The sequence below is a fragment of the Stegodyphus dumicola genome, chromosome 2 (genome assembly GCF_044657685.1).
Source record: "Stegodyphus dumicola isolate Sdum_Otavi_A_Nest chromosome 2, ASM4465768v1".
Lineage (NCBI taxonomy): Eukaryota > Metazoa > Arthropoda > Arachnida > Araneae > Eresidae > Stegodyphus > Stegodyphus dumicola.
This window is the reverse complement of record NC_140769.1, coordinates 214,647,833-214,669,628: the sequence shown is the minus strand read 5'-3', so window position 1 is coordinate 214,669,628 and position 21,796 is coordinate 214,647,833. Positions and strand designations below refer to the sequence as shown.

Genomic DNA, 21,796 nt, shown 5'->3' with positions numbered 1-21,796 from the left:
AATAGTTCCTTGCCAAACCACAACCACTTTATTTCTCCTCATCTGACTCAGCTGTTTTTCAAAGTGATACAATTTAGAAAGGTCAAGAATTTCAACAATTCACTCTAATCCGTGAAAGGTACAAAAAAGGCATTCTACTAAATCTTCCAGAAATATCAGCAGCGTTAGAGAAAGTGCGTATTCCGATGGAGTTTATTTCCAAGGTGAGAACTGTATTTCGAGCATTTCTCAAAAATTTTGAGCACCTTGATGTATTAATATTGCACGTTGATAATTTATGTAACATAAGCAAAGTGAAGCGCCAAAATATTAGAAACAAGTTTAAGCTACTTCTCTCATCCAGCCGAATATCACTTAGCAATAGTTATTCGGTTCATAAACTTGGGTTTGCAGGCGTCATTTATCATTTGATAATAAGCAGATTGTAAGGATCAGAAAAATGGGACGTTTATCTAAAGAGACAACAGGGGTAAAAGATTGTGTTTAATATGCTGAACAAGCCTCGTATGCACATGGAAACAGCAGGCGACTACAGTAACCAATCGTTTAAAGAAAAGGATTATGTCCGCTAATCAGATGTCAGTAAAGTGCTCAAACTGTCGATCAATGAAGTATACATCTTATACTGCTGTCTATGGGATATGTAAAACAGGTCGGCTGACAGGAGAACCACTGAAACGTCAAGGTGTTATATGCTTTAGGTGACTCAGAGAATTTAACTATGATCCGTAAATGATTAATGTCATATTATTTTCATTTCGTTTGCATCTATGGGACTGTTGACTCATTCTGTCAGTAAAAAGATAGTACAAACTAGAGGTAAACTTGTCCATGGATGAATTCTGTCAGAAATTCCTGTGCATTTTGTTAGTGGAACTGCCTACAAATACATTTCGCCAAACGAAATGAAAGTGCTGTGTTAGTTGGTGGTAGATTAGTCATGAGGAAGTATATTTTATTGATATTTGTAAAAATCGTTAGTGCAACAGCCGTCTTCTTTGAAAGAAATGAGACGCACAAATTTCATTGCAGATCATTTGTATTTTTTCATGTATGTCATTTATCCGGAGGCTTAAACCAGCAGTATAGTATTAAGTTCCATCATGCGAAGATATCAGCAAATCTGGCGCCAGAGCCGGCACAAAGTAGAATTTAGAGACGCCAAATTCTTTAGAACTAAGCAAAGCACCGAGCAGCAGAATTTAGTAACCTCAGAGATTGCAGCAGGGCGAAAAATGCCAGACTTCGATCCTGGCTATCACAAATTCATCAGTGAATTCTGGGATCTATTTTGATGGCCCCAAAGTATTCAGATTTAAACTATATACATTACTTTAAAATGAAGAGACACAAGTTGATCTAATTAAATGCCAAGATCCAAAAAACACTAAACAGGGCTGCATTAAAAGCAAAACCACAGATAATGCTGCCTTCGTACACCCTCACAATATTCCCAGTACCTTTTTTTTTATTCAATACCACATGCCGCGCTGCCTTCGTACACCCTCACAATATTCCCAGTACCTTTTTTTTATTCAATGCCACATGCCGCAAACGCAGTTGTTTGTTATATATAAGATAGACAAGTTACGGATCAGGTACCAAATGCCGCCTTAACAGCATTATGGACCTTTGCGCAAACCAGTATTCAGGGACCCCCTACAACAGCCATTTGCAGAAATGAAATATAAATGAATTAACATGGGGCCCCTATGCTCGTGAGACCCCCTGGAAAGTGACCAGTGGTCGCGTGGGTTAAGGCGGCCCTGCCAAGTATGCCTTGTGTTAGGCACTCAGTACGAATGTCCTCAACTAATTGCAAAGACCTCTTGATTTTACGCTTTTTTAATTCTCTCGTAAATAAAGCATCAACATTTTCACCAATAAAATTAAAATCCGTGGGTAAGTAAACAACTTTTAATTTACATCCGATAAAAACGTTACAAATTTGTAAATAGTAACCGTAATACTATAAATTCTGTTCTGAGCATCATAAACTCTAGAAAATACCTAAAAAACAATCTATTCCTTAAGAAAAAAAAAAAAAAAACGGAAAATAAAATAAAACCTGAATAATAAGAGAAACATATAATTGAAATAACACAAAAACCATGTGAAAATAAATCAGTTCTTTACCTGACAGATAATTCTACTTATATAAGAATTTGGCACAACTAGGGTCATTTCAATTTGAGTATTAATGTTTATTAATAAATGATCTTCCTGAGTTCACTGCCCATTAAACTAATTACAAAAGAACTCGATGATCGTCTTTCTATTATACAACAAAGCTTAAGAAGTTGCGCCTTTAACTAAAGAAAATATGATAAAAACTAACCTTTGGAGATAATGACGTTGTACAGTTCAAGAGTTTAAGAAGTATTTGACAAATATGGCAAACAAAATGTCAAAATTTTAATTTGTTACGCGCGTCGAACTTTGTCCCAAACACCATACGAGTAGTTTTCAAGTGAGGGTAATTCATAAACATAGCATTCAGTGGATTAAATTTTTCACGAGATTCTTGATAAGATACCTGACAACATGAAAGGACAGATAAGAGCTGAAGCTCGCATATCGTATTTTGAAAACTGACACGTCACATTAAGTCCATTTTAACAAGGCATGAACCGGATAAAATGCAGTTCCTTATCAGAACACGGGAATGCTTTATGTGACACTTCATTTTCATTTCATTCGTAAATGCATAAAAGAATTTAATGTTCATTAAGTCAGAATACTGGTAGCAAAAAAAAAAAAAAAAAAAAAACCGCGATTTCTTCCTGCAGCCTGCTGCAAGATTAGTTAAACTTTATAATTAATTATTACTGACTATAGACAGCCTGATAATATATATATATATTCACACTTTTCCCTTACCCCCGAAATTGCATTTACATTTTTAAACATACTACGTAAAAGAACCGAAAGCAGAGCCAATAACTGATTTTTGAAAGCAAGTCACATAATAGCAGAAGAAATGCATTCCGTATTTATTTATATATACAAATATATGCATCGATATATAGTTGTACCTCACATAACGAACGTCCAACATAATGGAAGGCCTGCATAAAGAACACACTCAAGACCCAAAAAATATCTCGCATTACAAAACGCAAGCGAATTTTATCACAAATAAACAGTGTGGAACTAAATTTGTTTTATTTTATGTTTTAAGAGTGGATAAATTTAAAAAAAAAAAAAAAAAAAAAAAAAAAAAAAAAAAGATCCATGTATAAATGAAGACAAGTACAGAAGAAGGCAAGTAAACATATTTCGTAATATTGTATTTCAAGAATTACGAGTCTTAACTGACCAGGCACATGAGAATAGATGAAAGTTTCTTCTGGTGAGGAGCCCATGCCAAATGCAACTATGGGGGATCTGAAGAAGTGGAAATGAGACTGATTCCACATTTCTCAAAGATAAAATTCATTTAATTAGTAAAGGGAACAGGTGCAGGTCACAATCAAACTGGAGCATTTCCGTAAATTGACATGAAGAGTGGATCTATTTGACAATACCAGGCACTATTTCACTCCCACCCTGTCTAAAATGATCGCGAGGCACAGAGTGATCATTTTAGACAACTTTTTGAACATTTTTAAACATCAGGCAAAGTCCTGAACCATCAGGCAAAGACAGACGTGCAAGAAGTAAAAGGGCAGCTGAGTTTTCAACCTCCAGTAGAAGGCAAGTTTCAGAATACACTGAACTAAAAAATTGTGAGATTGCGTACATATTTTAGAATAAGTAAATATTTTTATAGTTAATAAATTAGTAAATTCCTATGGTATTTTAATTTTCTCTGAATTTTTTTTTACAATATTTCTTAATTCTAAGCTGGAATGGGTTAATCAGGAATAGATGAAAATTATCCCATTACTAACCTATGGAACATAATGTCTGCGGATCGGACAACGTTTATTTGCAAGAAACCACTGTACATCCCATATACACGTAAAAATTGCATCCATGTAATAAGTATGACTAGTTAGTTGATTAAGACTAAGCATGCGAAGGTTTTCTGTTTCAGAAGTATTGCGTTCAGGGAGGACCAGCTTATCCAGTTAACCACTTGTGAGCCATATACTTGCGAAAAAATGCACTTTTTCCACTATGAAGGGAAAACCCATTATAGATGAGTTTAGTTTTCATATTTGGTAATTAACTGTGGCTTATTATGTTTTTCATTATTACTTACTGATGCCGATAAATGCATTGTTGCGTGCGAACGGGTTCGCAATGGACTGAATGCACACACAGCCGATGAGAGATTGATAAAATTTATTTTCCCAAAAGAAACATTTTACAGTTCTGGAACTTGCCACAAAAGTACTTGTACAGCTCTTCTCAGTATGATACAGCAAAATTAGTAGTTACCATTTCAGTACTAAGAATGTTAAACACAACACAGTGCATCCAAACAATGAACCTGGCACAAAGATCTCTCAATATTCCGAAGTCAACTCTGAACTAAAAACGGAAAATCGATGCTCTCTCCAGTCTCAGTTTATAGTTTTCCTCAGGCAACCAAGAAATTTCCAGTACCGTCGATTTCTCAAAATTGCCAGAAGAGATATACAGTTACAATTGTATATAGGGATCAACAAAATATCGGCGAATTCGGCTGTTTTTGGCATTTTTTCACTAAATTTGGGGACATAAAATAGTAGCCAAACCATCGCCAGCTTCCCGCTATCTCGCCAGTTTGGTTAGAGAGCTATTTGCCTCAATGTTAAATGGACCTGCCCCTGTAATCTTACTTTTCCGGCGGAGCTTAACTTTTTTGTGGCATTTAACTTTTATCACGCTACGTTATACAAGAGATACTACAATTTTACGTATAATTTCACTAAAATTATTTACATATATGCAAAATTCGTAACTGTATTAAATATCACGATTGTTATTGAATACTCAACTTAAAATGACCTTTTCAGTTTTAATATAAGGTATTTGAAATTGGTTTTTGTATTTTTGAGAACTGGTAATTGATAGGCTATATGTAAACATTCTTTTCTAGTGTCTTGATGTACTTGTGTTATTGTATTTCAACGAATATATTTCAAGAGTTTAGATTTAAGTTTTTAAGCTATCTCTAATATGGAGTAATGTGTATTGGTATTTTTACGAGTTTATGCGTTAACAAAGGCTAACAACTTAGAGACAGCACACATTTAAAATAAACTGAGGTCGGAATTTAAATTATTATTAAAAATACCTTTGATTTTAATGCCCTAGAAAAGAAAAAACTTTTAATTTATTAGAGCCATTAAGGCAAAAAGAATAAGCATAATATTAGTAAGCTTGCAGGAGGCCAACAGCTTGACTTCCTTCCTCTCATTGTTATTGCCTGAGTACAAGCTTCTCTTTTATCATCTGCAGCTGAAGAAAGAGGTTCTATGTTTGAACCTTAGAAACTAGTTCTGCAAATTTAAGAATATTACGCTGATTCTTTTCGCATTAACACTTCCAATAATCGCTATTCCAAATAACGATTATTAACGTGTTATTTTAATTCATTTCATTTAACTTTACTTTCAAGCCATTGGATTTAATGAGTTTATTTTACAAAGATAATCCATTTAATTTATTAGTTTTAATACCAATTAAGAGATTCACAAATTAGTTTTTTTCAATAGGCATGGCACCCAACAGTTTTAGGTAATTAATTAAAAGTTTTAGTCCCTATTTCAAAATTAAAATAAATTTTTCAGGCACATTTTCACTTAATTTAAAATTTTTAATCTTTTAATTTGTATTCCTTGATATTATTAATTAAACTTTGTACACAGCTTTGAAATTCCTGAATACTATTAATTAAACTTTGTACACAATAGAAGGCTCTCTGCCTAACGACAGGAATGCTTTCAAGAACGTTCTAAAGGAAAATTAGTAGCTCCATATTTACAAAAGCATTCTTACCTGCAAGAACGTCCTGAGTTCTCCAGGCTGAACGCTAAGTGTTTGCTTGTTATCAATCGTCCCGTTCGGCATGTTTCTTTCAGTATTTTTGGTTCCTGCAAGAAATAAAAATTTAATGCTTAAGAAATTTTTAGCATAAAATTTTATTAAAATAAAACTAAACATGGCGCACAAATAGAAGGCATCTCGCAACAGAAGATTTATTAATGCAATGATTTCTGTTAAATCCAAAATATTAGTTACTTTAATGAAGTGCCTAATTAATTTTACAGTGTACCTCATACATATTTCGAGCATCAATCGATACTTTCCAGGTTACTGGACAGATTATCAAATACATTTCGAGTGGTCCTTACAAACAGGCTTGATTTTTACTTTCAGGGGTCACTTAAAATACTTAATTTTTATTCTTTCAAAGGCAACATGTATAAAGGATTTATTCATTGTAAAGCTCAACAGTCTTTATTCTCCCTTGAAATAAAAGCCCACCAGCGGCTGAGCGGTAAAGTGGCTGAACATTGGTAGTTCGGTCCGAAGTTCGAATCCCGCGAAAGGGCTGGCTGCATGAGTGTTTTCGTGGTTTTCCCCATGTGTAACGTGTATACAAGCCAGTTTCCCTTAGAAAGTCATTATATTAGGCATTCCTCCCCTTAGGCAGATAGCCGTAGTGTGCTTTACCATAATTAAATACACCACACCAACACCACCCTCGAAATAAAAAGTGGTGTAAATGTCGGAAAAATTTATTTTAAAGGAAAATCTTGGAAATACAGTAAGACCCCGCTTAACGCGGGGATACGTTCCATCAAAGTAGAGCGTAATGCGAAACAGCGCTAAACGAGGCTATCTTAACATGTAAATAATGGGGCTAGGGGAAGAGGGATACAAAATTGGTTAGGTATTAAATTTAATAATTTTTTAATAAAAATAAAACCAAGCATTTATTTCTTACAAAAATAAAAAAAATAAAAATAATAATAATAATATATATAAACGAATATACTTACAAAAACAAATAAAATTCTCAGTCAGATCATTCAGTCTATTCTGTGTTTCCAATTTTCTGCCTTTTTGTCAAGAAGGCATCTAATGTAATTTGCGTCTTCCTTTTGCATTCTGTTAGAAGTTGTTGATAAGTGGATAAAGCATCTATAACACCCCGTCTTGCTTTTGAACTCCTGTCAAAATTTGGATCATTTTCAACAAATTGGTCCATAATTTCAGTTATAGTGGTCAAACTCCTTTTTACAAATGACATCGAAAGTTCTTTTTGCTCTTCTTCGAAATCACTACTATCAATATTTTTGTTTTCTTCTTGCTCAGTTAATTCCTTGAGCTTATCATTAGAAAGATTAGCTGCTGTTTCTTGAACTATTCCTTCGAAGTCTTCAACTGCTTTTAAAAAACTATCGTTGAAAACGTCTCCTTCAACAATAAAGCAGATATAGGAACTCGCATTCGTCAGTATTTCTTTATCTTTCACTTTATGTATAATAAAAATACAGTTATATAGTGCTAGCTAGTATTTGTGTGTACTCAACATACTTAAAGTTAAGAATCCGTCCGATAATTACTCCCGCTGCTTCCCCTATTTTGTTCACTGTCACAAAACGGAACATTGGACAGCTTCAGACTATCCAGAATAAATACTATAATTAATCAACAAAAGCCCCATCTTTATTTTGCAATTATGCACTACATCCGGATCTCAAAACCAACACAATAGAAAAAATAACTTGCATAATGCTAATGAAAATTTCTTTACTTAGGTAAAGAACAACAGCTTTGTGAATTATTCTAGTAACACAGAATATGAAGTGCTTACAAAAGGTTTCCACCTTCGCCCCCATGCATACTATCCTCTTAAAAATTATGCTGTGCACTCTTAAAGTCACATCTATTGACTTGTAAAGCGTTTATGAAATTAGTGAATTCTTTTTATCCAGCAGCTTGTTCTGTGAACAGCCCTTGAGAGAGTTGAATTCTCAAGCCAAAAGTACGTACTTTTAAAATTTACAAATGGATAATGTTTATTTAATATAGTGGATGTTTTGGTGTTTTGTGTATATAGCTGATATTCTGCATTTCTCAAGCACAACAGTATTTAGACATACTATTTATCTCCTTGCACAATATACAAGTATTGTAGTTTCTTAGCTTACAGGGTATTTCTCTCACTTTCCTAGCGTGCCTTCGTGGTGTAGTGGTTTGCACACTGGGCCGGTATTCCAGAGGTCCGTGATTCGATTCCCGGAGAAGGTGGTTGCTATTTTTCCTCTGCTGCTTCCAAAAATATACCTAATGTCTCTACAGGCTACAAACGTTTTTCTACGCGAAACAATCTCCCCTGGACTGCGTCAACACTCCCGATTTCCTTTTTGGCTATGCGGAGGTACCTTTTATGTCTGTCTCATAAAATCAAATAAATTAGTTATTTTATTTTGGGCATTGAATAGTTCTGGTTTTCTATCTTTTATACATATATTTTATTTGCATAAAAGCGACGCTATGGCCACTGCTGATATACTTTGTTATACATCGTGGTATACCAAACATTGTATAGTCAAAGAAGGAGTGATATACAGAAACAGGTGTATAATTTATGTGTCTTGCATCAGAGTGTACTGAACATTCCGTATTCAAGGAACGAGTTCATAATTATTTGCGTATAAACACATGTATATTTATTTATGCTTCGGGCGAAAATTTCATAAATAAAAGGAAGAGACTAGTTTGTCCTTATTTATTCTGAAATTTTGTCCCACTTGGTGAACTTTCTTTGCAAACTTAGAAAGTTTTGTAATTTGTTTATTTTTAGTTTAAATGAAGGCAAGTTACTTAATGATAATTAAACAAGTAAAGACATTAGGTATTTTGGAAGCAAGAGACTTGAGAAATGAGCAAGGCCTTCACCGGGAATCGAAGCTCTGGAATACGTGCCCAGCGTGCAGACCACCACACCACGAAGGCATGCTAAGAAAGTCGGAGAAATACCTTATATACTCCCCTTTTAAACGGCGACTGGTTTTTTTAGGGTAACCAGTCGCCAAATTCTGGGTGTGGAGCATCATCACCACAATTTTAGTTCGGTGCCACTGCAGAGGCATTAGGTATTATTTTGGAAGCAGAAAAGATATGGTCACTTTACTTAACCTGTTCCGCCGAACTAAGTTAATGGCACTACAGGGTTAGGAAGTCATCCTAGTCATTGCTAGCAATCTGACGGTTAGGCCGCCTTTCTACATTTTACATTAATCTTTAGTTTCTTGGATATAATTATTTTCATTCACTTGCTTCAATTATCTCTAAGAAATCCCACAGGATATGTGATGTAGTCGGAAGGAAAGAACTGCTATCGAAGGTTGCTCTGTCAGAGGGCAGGAGAGCAGGTAATGAAGTGCGTCGGCGTCTTCCCCGCGAAAACCGCAAGAACATTTCACGTCCCGTCTGAGGAATCGTCATCAGGCCTGCTGCCGCAGGTATTTCCTTCGGACTCTCACACATGGTACTCCACATCTATATACACGTTGGACTTCTAATCACTATTTTCTGTTCCCAAGTGTTCGTAAATTTCAAGGAGTCGAAAATCGTATAATATTACGCCGGGTTAGCGATCAAACGCGGGAACCTCTTGTTGCGAACTCTTCGAGTTTGCCTGAGCCGAGGAATCGTCTGTAATACGGTGGGAATTGAAATGAAAAATGAGCAAAGCTCTTGCCGGGAATCGAACCACGGACACCAGGGATACGAGCCCAGCGTGCAGACCACCACACCACGAAAGCATGCTAAGAAGGCGGGAGAAATACCTTATAAACATAAGAATTATTTGAAACAAATATCAGTCTAAGTATTTAATATTTAACTGTCAATATATTTGAATTACAAAGTGTTAACTAAGAAAAATATCTTGCAGATACCAAACAGGAAATAAAAATATAAATTTGAATTTTTTTTTCTTATGCGATGTTATTAGCTGTTTATACATGTTTTGATAAATACTTAGTAAGTTTAATATACAGTTAAAATTTATTTAATATATTTTTTTATTTTGATAGTAAAATTTTTCATTTTGTTAAAAAAAAAAGGGCCCGTCAGTTGTTTTCAGATTCTGCATGCAGTCCGTGTCCTATATGAATTTGAGACCACTGACTTAGTTGAAACGTATTCGAGCCACATAAAATTGCTTTGGGGCTGCTAGTTTGGAACCACTGCCATAAAAGCATATGTCAAAGAACATAGCTATGATATATACATGACTGAAAAATGTAAACGGGAAAATAGAAATGAAATCATTTGTCAGATATAGTATCTATTTGATGGAGAACAAGCATTACATATGCAAAAATTAATACAATTAATTGCATTCTTTAAACACAAAAAAGTGAATATTTCATTCTTTTCTTTTCAACAACTACTCAAAAAAATAATTTTAATGTTTTAATAGTAGGTTTTCCTCCATTAGCTTATGCGACAGCAGACAGCCTCGTCGGCATGGAGTTCCAAGTTCTTCCGTGTCATTCTTGATATATATCTCTCGCATATTTTGTACTAGAAACTGCTCTTCTGAACAGTCTCTTTTTTAGTTTTTATTTCATCTCAAAGATGTTTGATAAGTTTGAGGACTGTGCTGGTGTTTGGAATTGATTCTTAAACATGGTATAAAAGCTATTCCTGGTCTTCATGTAACGACACGAAGCATACTTTCTGTCGTTACGTGAAGATATTATAACATTGCATGATTATATGATTTTGCAAAAGCCAACCAACCTTTCTTGCCTGGTTATTTGCACTTATGAAAGTGTCCCTCCCCTTGGAACTCCGGACTGAAGCACTCCCCTTTCTGAGACACCAATAAACAGTTAAATAATTTTGCACTCAAAATCTAGGGTTCGAGTTAACTTTCTTTGTGAAGGGCCTCCTTTCTGGATCACTTTGGCGATGTTCCATTTCTTGGCATACTTCCTTAAGTATCAAACTTCTGAAAATTTGAAGTGTTTCTTCAATACCTTACATACTTTTCCCCTTCATTTCGTAATTTAATTATCATTTACCATGCAGCAATCGGCACTTCTGCTCTTTCATTGCACATATTTCCCTATAACTAAAATATCTAAGCGTTCTTTAAATCAGAAGCAAATTACTCTAATTGCGATAAACGAATAAATGAAAATATCAATCTATTGTCTTTTGGAAATTGCATCACTTCAGTTAGCTGCGTGTAGTCTTTAGTTGAAGAGTATAAGAAAATAATCTGAAAATTTGTTACATTTTTAAAACATTACTTTTGCGTAAAACTGTAATATATAGAATAAATATTTCTAAACAGAGAACTGAATTTTATTTCGCTTTTTTTTATTTTTTCCCTCCACCGATCAAGCGGCTTTGCCGTATTGAACAACTCATTTTAAACGAAATATTTTATATTACATTTAATCTACATCTTCAGTTTCTGGGGGCTCATTTTTAAACTAAATGATCTATCGTAACTGTTTAGCTTAAAACTGCTAATTAAACTGAAATTTGCATATCAGGATATGAATACATTTTCGTTTTGATCTCATAATTTTTACATTTCATTTTTTTTAACTTCCTGGAATTTGAATGCTAAATCTTCGAAGTGTTAGACTTAGTAAGATTTTTTTTTTTTAAACATAATTTTACCTTTTAGAAATATTAGTCTTTCGCCACGAAATTTTCATGAAATATCACAACTTTCCCCATAAATTTTGCATTTTTTTCTCTGCGACAAAATAACTTTGAGATATGACAAATTAGTAAAGAATATTAACTAGACAGCTTTATTCGAAAAACAGATTTAATTACATTTGAAACTTTTTGTGCCACTTCAGCAAGAATCCCAAAGAATTAAGACTTCGCAAGTAGTCCAAGGTATTAAGAAGACTGTAAACAGATGTAATGAGAACGTATCCACTTTTAGCTTAAGGCACATTTCACAATAACACTAACTCGGATAGCGGAGAGTTGATAGCTATAAGAAGCAGTTCTTCCCCTCCCCTTCACATAACTGATTTCGTGAACTTAAAAACAATCTTCTCGTGACTGCTTAATTAGACTGGACGTAATATATGCAAATACGCGTCCTCGTGTTTCTTAACAGCCTATTTACACAATTCATTTCGCTTTCATTTTTATTTAATTCGCATTAACTGCTATATTTTTTCTTTAATACACTTGGAGTTGGAAAAAAAAAAATAGGAAATCGATCATAAAACAAATTTTAAATTTCAAATTTGGTCTTCCACATGCTCATATTCGTTGGAGGATTACGTTATTCAAAATTCGATGACTCTATGTACCGTTGTTTTATCACAATACGAGAAATATACATACATTTATGCAGATTTTTAGTCCAAAGGGATTTGAATCCCGAAGGACTATTAGTTTCGTTTTGGCATTTTGCGTCGGACTCATAAATGTCGGTTCACTTTTCAAACTGTTGCCATAAAATGCTAGAGTCCTGCATTATATTTGAAGAAATTAAATAATGAAAAATCTGCATAAATATATGTATATTTCTCGTATTGTGATAAAACAACGGTACATAGAGTCATCGAATTTTGAATAACGTAATCCTCCAACGAATATGAGCATGTGGAAGACCAAATTTGAAATTTGAAATTTGTTTTATGATCGATTTCCTATTTTTTAAAACTTTGACGAATTTTTGATTAACAAACTCAAGGATTTCAAAGCGAGCAATGGCAACGTTGTGCAGAAAAAACATTTTTATCTCCAGCGCGTGAGTCTCTGTATCGGAAATTCTAAAGATATGCTCGTTTTAAAACTATTTTGCGATATTGCTGTTGCACTGGATCTTATGGTTTAAGTGCGAGGAACATGATATTTAATAAAGAAAGGTAACACACAAAATGTTAAAAAACGCCCCTTTGGACGTAATTTAAAATCTGAAACATTTCAGATTTTTTTTTTTTTTCATTATTTAATTTCTTCAAATATAATGCAGGACTCTAACATTTTGTGGCAACAGTTTGAAAAGTGAACCGACATTTATGAGTCCGACGCAAAATGCCAAAACGAAACTAATAGTCCTTCGGGATTCAAATCCCTTTGGACTAAAAACTTGCAATCTAAAAGCATCAAATCGCAATTTAACACTTCCAAGAAAAGTTTGCTGTTAAAAAGTTTAAAAATATGCAAAATTAAAAAATGTGACAACAGTATTTCGCTTTTCTTCATAAATAAGCGTAATATCTGCTACTGTTGATTCATGAAATTATATCTTTACTGAAGAATAAAATTAAAACTCAAAACAAGTTTGTTTTAAAAAACTGTTTTTTCAGTATCTCTTTTTTGACCATAAAATGGTATAAAGAGGAAAATATCAAAATATTAAAAAGGTATTACTGTTTGAACGAAATCAAAAACTAAAATATGTATACAAGCTTACAGTCCATATAACCTACAAAATTCCATAACAATCGCCGAATTTTATTCTGATTACAGACCCTAGCATACTCACTTTATGCAAAGCACTTATGGTTTAGAATAACATTTTTTGAAAAATATTGTTAAGTTCCATGAAAAAACTTTTGCAGTACAATATTGTTAAGAAATCTCCTGAAAACTACTTAAATGATTAATGCCACTTACTTATATAATGTTTAAAATAAAACTGAAATATCTTATGCAATGTCGTTTGGCAACAGCATCAGTTATTTTGGGGAGGGGAGTGATTTATAGCGAACAACTGGAAGCGATTGAAAGATTTAAAGCAGTTGGAATTTGTCAGGAATATCAAAATGGGAATCCCGTTTCAAATAGTTCTCATAACAAAATAAAACCAGTCCATAAGATCAATAAAGACAGTGGAAAACAAAATAGAGTTAGAAACTATACTCGTAATAATATGGCTAAAATCACTGAGCCGTTTAAATCTTAAAAAAATATTACCCACTGGACACTGCAACTCATTACAAACAAAACAAACAACACATAAGTTTCAGCAAAGCCTGCATAATTATATATTGATAATAAATAAGCATTCTTATACTAGTGTTAATTGAACGAATCGTTCAGTTTCGGTTATCTGGGTGTATCGTGTGAATGGTTTTCGAACGGAGATGATAACATGAGTAATGAAGACAAGCAAATTGAAAGAATCTGGAGCAGAGCAAGCGTTAGAACAAGGGACCAGTCAGTTAATTGGTGGAACATTGTGAATTTTTAAGACTATTTTATTTTTGGCACGGGGAAGAGCTAAATTTACTCTGTAAACAATTTAGAAGGATAGAAAAAAGAAATTGGAAGAGTAAATACTTATAGTTGTATTAAAGTATTACGAAAAAGGAAGAGTAAATACTTATAGTTGTATTAAAGTATTACGAAAAAGGAAATAATGTATTCAACTATTTTTTTAACTATGGATAAGAATTAAAATTTAATAATTAAAATTCGGCAGGGACAAAGTTGATATTAATTTTTTGATTATTGAAGCGAAGACTGAACTTGCAATTATGGTAGAAAAAGTATAACTAGCGCGACGTAACTGACTGTACCGCGCGCGTTACAAGTCGTGATTCTAAGGGCATTATTTTGTTTTAGAAAAGAGGAACGCAGATTAATTTCCAGTAATTTCATCTAGGATTAGGGCAGCTTGGATGCTTGATCAGTCGCACTGTGAGGCTCAGGGTTCGTTTAGATTGGATTTTAAAACATTCAATATTTTGCGGAGTTTTCATAGCCAAATATGTTTTCAAATTCTCGCATGGTATACAGGAGTTAAAAGAACATGAAATTATTAGAATTAAGAGCGAAATTTGATTTAATTGTATCATGTTTATATTTGTACAGGACTTTCGCGGGTTATTATTTTGAGAATCAGAAGTCTGTTACTTTAAAACAGGAATTTCAGGATTATTTTCCGGCGCCCGATTTGAATCGTAAACATGGAAACAAGAGCTGTGGAAAGAAGGTTGATTAGCACAACTTTTTTCCCAACTTCGTTTCTGTTTAGTGAGCTTCACTTCCAGAAAAGCATGCAAATGAAAGCCAACTTGGCCTGCATCCTTAAATAACGTGGAGAAAATAAATGCTGTGCGGGAATGATGACACAAGTTACGATCGTAAATGGGAGGTGCGTGGTGACGGCCTTAAAATGTCTATTTTAAAGTAATAGACTATAGTTGAGGGAAGAGTTGAATAGAACTGTAGTTGAGTTCGGCCGTTATATTTTCAAATGATTTGGGGTTGCTAGAGGAGTTCCGTTGAACTATTGTTTCGTCTAATTTTTAAGTTCTTATGGAAGTACTTATTTTTAGGAAATGTTGGGCATTCACGAAAGTAGTTTATGTAAGGATTTAGACAATTTGCACATGGGTTTTCCAATTTTTCCTTTATGGGGGCTAAATAACCGGCAAATTTCATTCACTTGGTTGCAGAGAAGATGATGATGAATGCTTTATATGATCGAATGTTTGACAGTTGTGGCACTGTGGAACGACGTTTTTGATTTTTACCATGAAGCAAAATAAATGGATGATGGAGTAAATGCTTTCAGTTTTTACGTTGCGGATATCATTTGGACTTGGATGAAGGGGTAAGGCTTCTTTGTTCTATTACCAATAAGTTGCGATTTCATGGACGGTGTAACCTAAGTCAACCTTTAGCTGTCATGATTTCAACTTTAGAAGCATTGACTAGTACAAATTCGAATTACAATTTTTGCTGGCGTTTTGTGCTGGTGTGTAATCATATAGTGTTTAGTACTGTTGGTCTGGAGTATTTTTATAAATTTAGAGCAGTCGATCCTCCTGTGTCAAGAGTAGAATTTTTATGTAGTCTCCGCTTATGTGGACAAAAAATGCAACTTTTTTATGTGTTTTAACATATTTTGTGATTTTTAATATTTGTGTAGTATTTATACATAGATACATTTAGGGTATACCCTTAAGGTGATGTTTTCTGGCGGTTTTACGCTTATAGGTGATATGGAAGGAGCCTGATGTGCCAAGTTGGTGGTGGTAGTAGTAGTAGTGGAAGTATAATCATTTGTTGGCTGATTGAAAGTTTACTGTTGCCTTAAAGGTGTGAAGGTTAAATTTATTTTGTGTTACTATATCTGGTGGAGTACAATTAGTCATCTGCTGTTCAATGGTTTTCTTCGGTTTTTAAAATTCAGTCGAGTATAAAAGATTTTCATTGCTGAAGTTATTTTTCAGTTTTTCCTTTCGTTGTATTCCCAGGAGGGCCTGCCATCGAAGAAGAGGAACTAAGGGCACACTTACTCCTTATCAGCTGGAGTCACTTAGTGAAATGGAAGATGCAAGCAGAGTCCAAAGATGTGCTCTTATATCAGGCCAATTTTAGGTGCCTGAGCGTCTGAATCAGTTGTTCAAATAGAACACTTTCCATGAGGTAACACTTTCCATGAGGTCAGTATAACATTCCTTTGTATTAGAGATATCTATGGCTAGGTCAATGAGTTCGATATCTGAGAGGCGCAGGACATCGCCACCAGGTACATAGTTTAACAAAGATTATCAGGGGTCCAATCCAAACAGCAAATTCACTCACGGAAGCTGAAGGCCGAACGCGCAAGCTCTGTTTTCTCAAACGGGAATTTTGATAGTTATTAGGTTAATTAATTAATGTTTACTATGAATAAACTAAGCCATATTCCTTTACTCGACTTACTGTTTGGGTATTTCCTATATGGTAAATTTAGAATTTTCTATGGCATTTAGAGAAAGTAAGTGCCGTTTCAAAAAGTTAGTTACTTTTAATTTCAGTTGCAACAAAAGAACTTTTATAAATCACCGAACGGCATTCTTCATTTTATTTTTATTGTGATATAGTTTTGCAGACATGAAAACATTACTTCTGTAACTGCTGTAGTCTCTTTTGCAATATTTTTGGAATTCTAATCAAATTAAGGTTTACTGATAAGATAACACCAGGTTTTAAACAAGTTAGATATATTGATAAGAATACAATTATCCGCTTATTCGTAAAACAGATCAAGAAAAAAAAAAGTTCGAAAACATTTTGGTTAAAATAACAACATTTAATCATTGAATGTGAAGGTTAAGAATTATCATCTGTATCGGAAATAAAACATAGTTAAATGACATAAAAAGGTGTGCAAAGCACGCGGATAAAATTATTTCAATTTTATGACATTAGTTAAAAACTCATAAAAAATTTCACGTTTACTTATGACAGTGCAATTAATGCTGGCGGTTTAAGCCATTTCGAATACGTTAAGTTAATTTTATATGTGCCATAAATGTAACATTAAGAAACATTTTAAAAAATTGTTTTAAGAAGAAACTTATTTTTCAAAGAAAAATGAATGAGTCTACAGCGAAATAAATCATCTACAATAAGTTGTTATACATTGAATTCAATAAAAATCTATTTTTACATATATATATATATATATATATATTTTTTTTTTTTTTTTTTTTTTTTTTTTTTTTTTTTTGATGGTTGACTAACTTTTACAAAGATTTGTCAACGGCCGATTGAAGACTGCTAATTCGGAACGGGTTTGAATTTCAAAAAACAAGCTGCCTGCATGGGCGTTTTCAAAGTTCTCCCCACGTGTAAGTAAATGTAAGCAATTACATTAGAAAGTTCACAGATCACAATTAGAAAGTTCACAATGAAAGCAACCCTCCTCTAAGGCAGATAACCCTTGTGTGCTTCCCCATAATAAATTAAAACAAAATTTTGCAATTATTTATACACGATTAAACTTAACATATCGGCCCATTACTTCGTAAGCTTTTTCCTAAGGATTGCATCATTATTTGCGGAAAACGCAAGGATTATCCACATTATCCACCTTTAAAAAAAAAAAAAAAACACTACCTTTAAGGAAGCCCTTTTTAAAGGAAAGTATTTAATGTGGGGAAAAACTACCTAAATCTCAGGTCAACAGACAACTCACAGGAAATAAAATGAGAGATGAAGTAATAATATTGGTTTAGTAATTTCTGCCACTCAACTACTGCTGTCATGGGCGCCACAGGCTATGGGACAAATGGGACACTTGGCCCTTTGAAATCGAAGGGGAAAGCGTTTTGTTTTGATGTATATATATATATATATAGTAAAAGCTTTTTATACTGATGCAATATTTCATTCTATAGTAAAAGCTTTTTATACTGATGCAATATTTCATTCTATAATCCATTTGCAAATCCCACAAATTAATTAAATAAAAATTTAATGCTTTTAAAATGTGATTAATTAAAATGTAATGATTTTTTCATAAATACCGTGAGTCTTGTGCACAGCAATAATGTTATGCAAATTAATAATCGTTAATAGCAATATCATCAAAGGTGACTTCTTTCCATAGAAGGCCAAAATCATCCAGAACCATGAAGTTTTAGAGGTTTGTGTATTAGGAAAGAGAAGTCAAGTACAAATGTTTCTCTAAAGTCATGTTTTAAACTGGAAAGTATGTTATGATGATAAAGTATTAATATTTGTATGTATAATTCTTTATAATCAAACTATTTTTATGCTTTAAAATATGACTCGAAAGTTTGCCCATGATTAAAAAGCATTCTTATTTACATGATATTTATTCCGCTATTTAAGTTTGAAACAGAACTTACATTATTTCATGGCTATAAAAAAATCTGTATTTTCAGACAGCCTTTTTGTTATATTTGGTTTAAGTTTTAATATTTGTGCATAATATGGTTTAAAAAGCTCTTTTTTGGTGTTGGAAGGGTGGGAGGTTTATATTTTAAATTGTTCTATTAAATAACACAATCCAATAAAAAGTGCATGTTTCACACTTTTGGAGGATTTACTTTTTAAATTGGAAGAAGGGGATTCCAGGATTTACAAATAATCCGTACACCTATATATGATATTTGTTCTGTTGTTTGCAAGACATTGGTGACGCAACATAAAACTAAGATTGTTTATCTGATTATAAAAAAACTGTCGATGGATACAGGAATTTAAGCGCTTTAAAGCCTAAAAGCTATTAAAATTTTTTCAGGGCTTCATTTTCTCGCTGTCAAAGTAGCCGCAAAATGAATAATAAATGAACCATAAAGGCCAGCTCAAAGCATCCTGAGTAAATTCTAGTTGCTGTAGAGTGAATTAATTTTATAAGCTTCAATTTCCATACAGATGACGCTAAAATGGTTAAAGCTAAATATTAAACTGTTTTTCCGCGCTTTTATTCGTAAATTTCTAAAATATCGAAGTAATATATTGCGTTAACTGTAGGTACTCGCTTGAATTCATTTATTTCTGTCTTAACGTAAATACGATATTTTAATCTTAAATAGTTTTATATATACATGGTATTTCATGTTGCAAATGATATTCAGAGCTATTTTGAAACAATAACAAGCTTCCTGGGAATATGTAACTAACAGCTTCTTCACAGTTAGGTGAGCATACAAGTAACAAAAAATATATAAATAATTTCAAGAGTGTAATAAAAAACATGCACCATTATTCTACCGTATACTTGCGGTCTTTCAAACAAAATATTCCTGTGTTTGAGGGTAGAGGAGGGGGATTAGCATAAAACAACTGAAATTACAGAAGCATTTTATAAATTCCCACGCGAAACCAGTGGAAAGCACCGGTTTGTACAATGAGACGCATTTACCTCTAAACTACAAGAAAATGAGACATGTCAGAGATATCTTTGAGCTAGTGGCGAAAAGAGGAGTTTACGACGCGTAACGCAAGCATTATATACTATAACGGCAATAAAAACAGATTTTCATAGAAAATGACAAACTATAATGATAAACATAATTCTTTTTTACAATTAGATATAATAACCCAAACATGAACGCAGTTCTGAAAATGGCGATATAAAGCTCACTAGTCCGTGAAAAGATGCAATAAAAAATAAAATAAATGAACCAAAATATTACAGAGATGGGCAAAAATAATTCTTAATAAATTCAACAAAAGAAATTCTTTTTCAAAAATAATTTTTCACACAGTCCAAATTCAAGGGACATAATTTTTTGGTCACACTATAAAATAGAATTACTAGAAAGGAGATGGAATTGCCCTTTTAAAGTAGCATACTTAAAATAGTCGATAATCGGACTGCAATAGAGAGCCCCTGAATATTGTTTAGGTCCGAAAGACTAGATCTAGAGCCATATATAACAAAAACCTTCAAAATCATTCCCTGATTTATCATAATTTTGGAAAGTGGACATAAACGACAAAGATAGAAAAGCTTAGCTTAAAGATTCCTATTTTAATGGGCCGTGGAAAGAGACTACGCTGTCGAAATAATCTTCCATTAATTCATGTTTTTGTGACTGCGGGTTACATATATGCTACTCTGAGTGTTCTAGATCATGAACAACTGCAACACTTAACTGTAAAGTATTCATTAATAATCTGCAAAAAGCTTAGTAATCATTAGAATAACATCAGTATCATAAATTGACAATCAAGCATTATAGGCAACAACGAGGGCTTTCCCAGTTACTTGTCTTCAGGGTCCGAAGACAGTTTTAGCTTGCAACAAGTTTTCGAGGGTCCTATCTAAGAGAAAGTTTCAGAGCGTTCTGTATTCTTCTGTATACTTCTTCATGGTTCTGTGAGCGTTCTGTCCAATAGCATTGAAGCAAACAACCCGCAAAATATAAGTGCTTGCGCTTTTATATCCATAAAATTTAGCTATAAAAAGCTATTTAAACTAAAAGTAGGCATCACCATAAAAACGACATGCCGGGAAGCGAAAGTAGAATTTGTCCTAATCAGCAATTCCAAATATGTACGTTAACAGAAAAAATATATATATATAAAGAGTATAAATTACTACATTATTGGACATTTGCATCATTGGCGAGAAACAGCACATTTATTGTTAAGGCTTGCATTTGACAGCATTTTCCGATATCATGATACAAAATGTTAACTAATATTTTCAGATTATTTTAACTTTATGCAATTACTACCTCGATAGAAGAACAAGATCATGTTATATAACCTGAAAATTACCTCATCATATTGCTATTATAAACAGCGCTCTTCACGTTAAGACAGGTCCTTGTTTTCATAGTACTAAATATTAGCTAATATTGTCAGATATTTTGCAGATAATGACGTTATTTTTCGATGGAATGAAAACGATCATGTAATCACGTTACGTAACCTGAAAATAAATTTAGTTGCTATCATAAGATTTTAAAACTAAACTGTAGATTAAAGTATTTCGGTTAGGTTACATTAGCTGAATATGGCAATGTTCAAAAGGGCTAACGGCCTAAGGGTAGAAATGCTTTTGTGGAGGATTTACTAAGGAAAAATGCTTTGAATTCATGTTACACACGATAAAAACCATGAAAACCAACCATGCAACCAGTTCGTTCGCCTGAGATCGAAGCCAACTCGAACTCTCAATAATCAGCAATCTTAACCACTGCGAATGTGGCGAGGCCTAAAATATTTCCAAAAAGACCAAAATACAAAGCATTTTAATGAAGGTAACTGAAACTGCATTATTCATATACGCTTTTTATTTTCTGTTCTTATTAATAATTAATCCGAAAGGGTAAACTATATATAAACTTAATCTTATAATTCTTCGCATCGCTTATTTAATCTCATAAATCTTCCTGTGATTAGTATCTTGCCGCATAGATTTATTTAAAATTAATGCATTTTAAAGTTTTTTTACAAGAATATGACACACCGGATTTGGCAACAGTGATCTGAAGCATACATATATAACGCATCGCTAATTCACGTTCCAGCTCAAAGAAGGCCACTGCGTACTCTTGTCATTTAACATTTCTCAAGCATATCGAGTACAAATACAATATTTTGATATCAGTCTGCGAATTTACGTAAAAAAAAATGAGTTATATATATA

The 21,796-nt window shown here is 33.3% G+C and overlaps 1 protein-coding gene across 6 annotated transcripts in view; it reads right to left on the bottom strand.

Moving 5' to 3' along the window:
• The window catches only part of LOC118197968 (sterol O-acyltransferase 1-like), a 156,245-nt gene that overhangs the window by 36,543 nt on the left and 97,906 nt on the right, over window positions 1–21,796 (bottom strand). For 4 of the 6 annotated variants that reach the window (XM_085811734.1, XM_085811735.1, XM_085811736.1 and 1 more), the window contains exon 2: window positions 5,932–6,026. In XM_085811734.1, coding sequence (XP_085667860.1) covers window positions 5,932–6,003 — 72 coding nt within the window. In that variant the 5' untranslated portion in view covers window positions 6,004–6,026. Of the gene's footprint in view, window positions 1–2,338; window positions 2,485–5,931; window positions 6,027–6,938; window positions 7,352–21,796 lie in introns of those variants that run through there. The other 2 variants (XM_035369541.2, XM_035369542.2) reach the window with 2 other exon arrangements.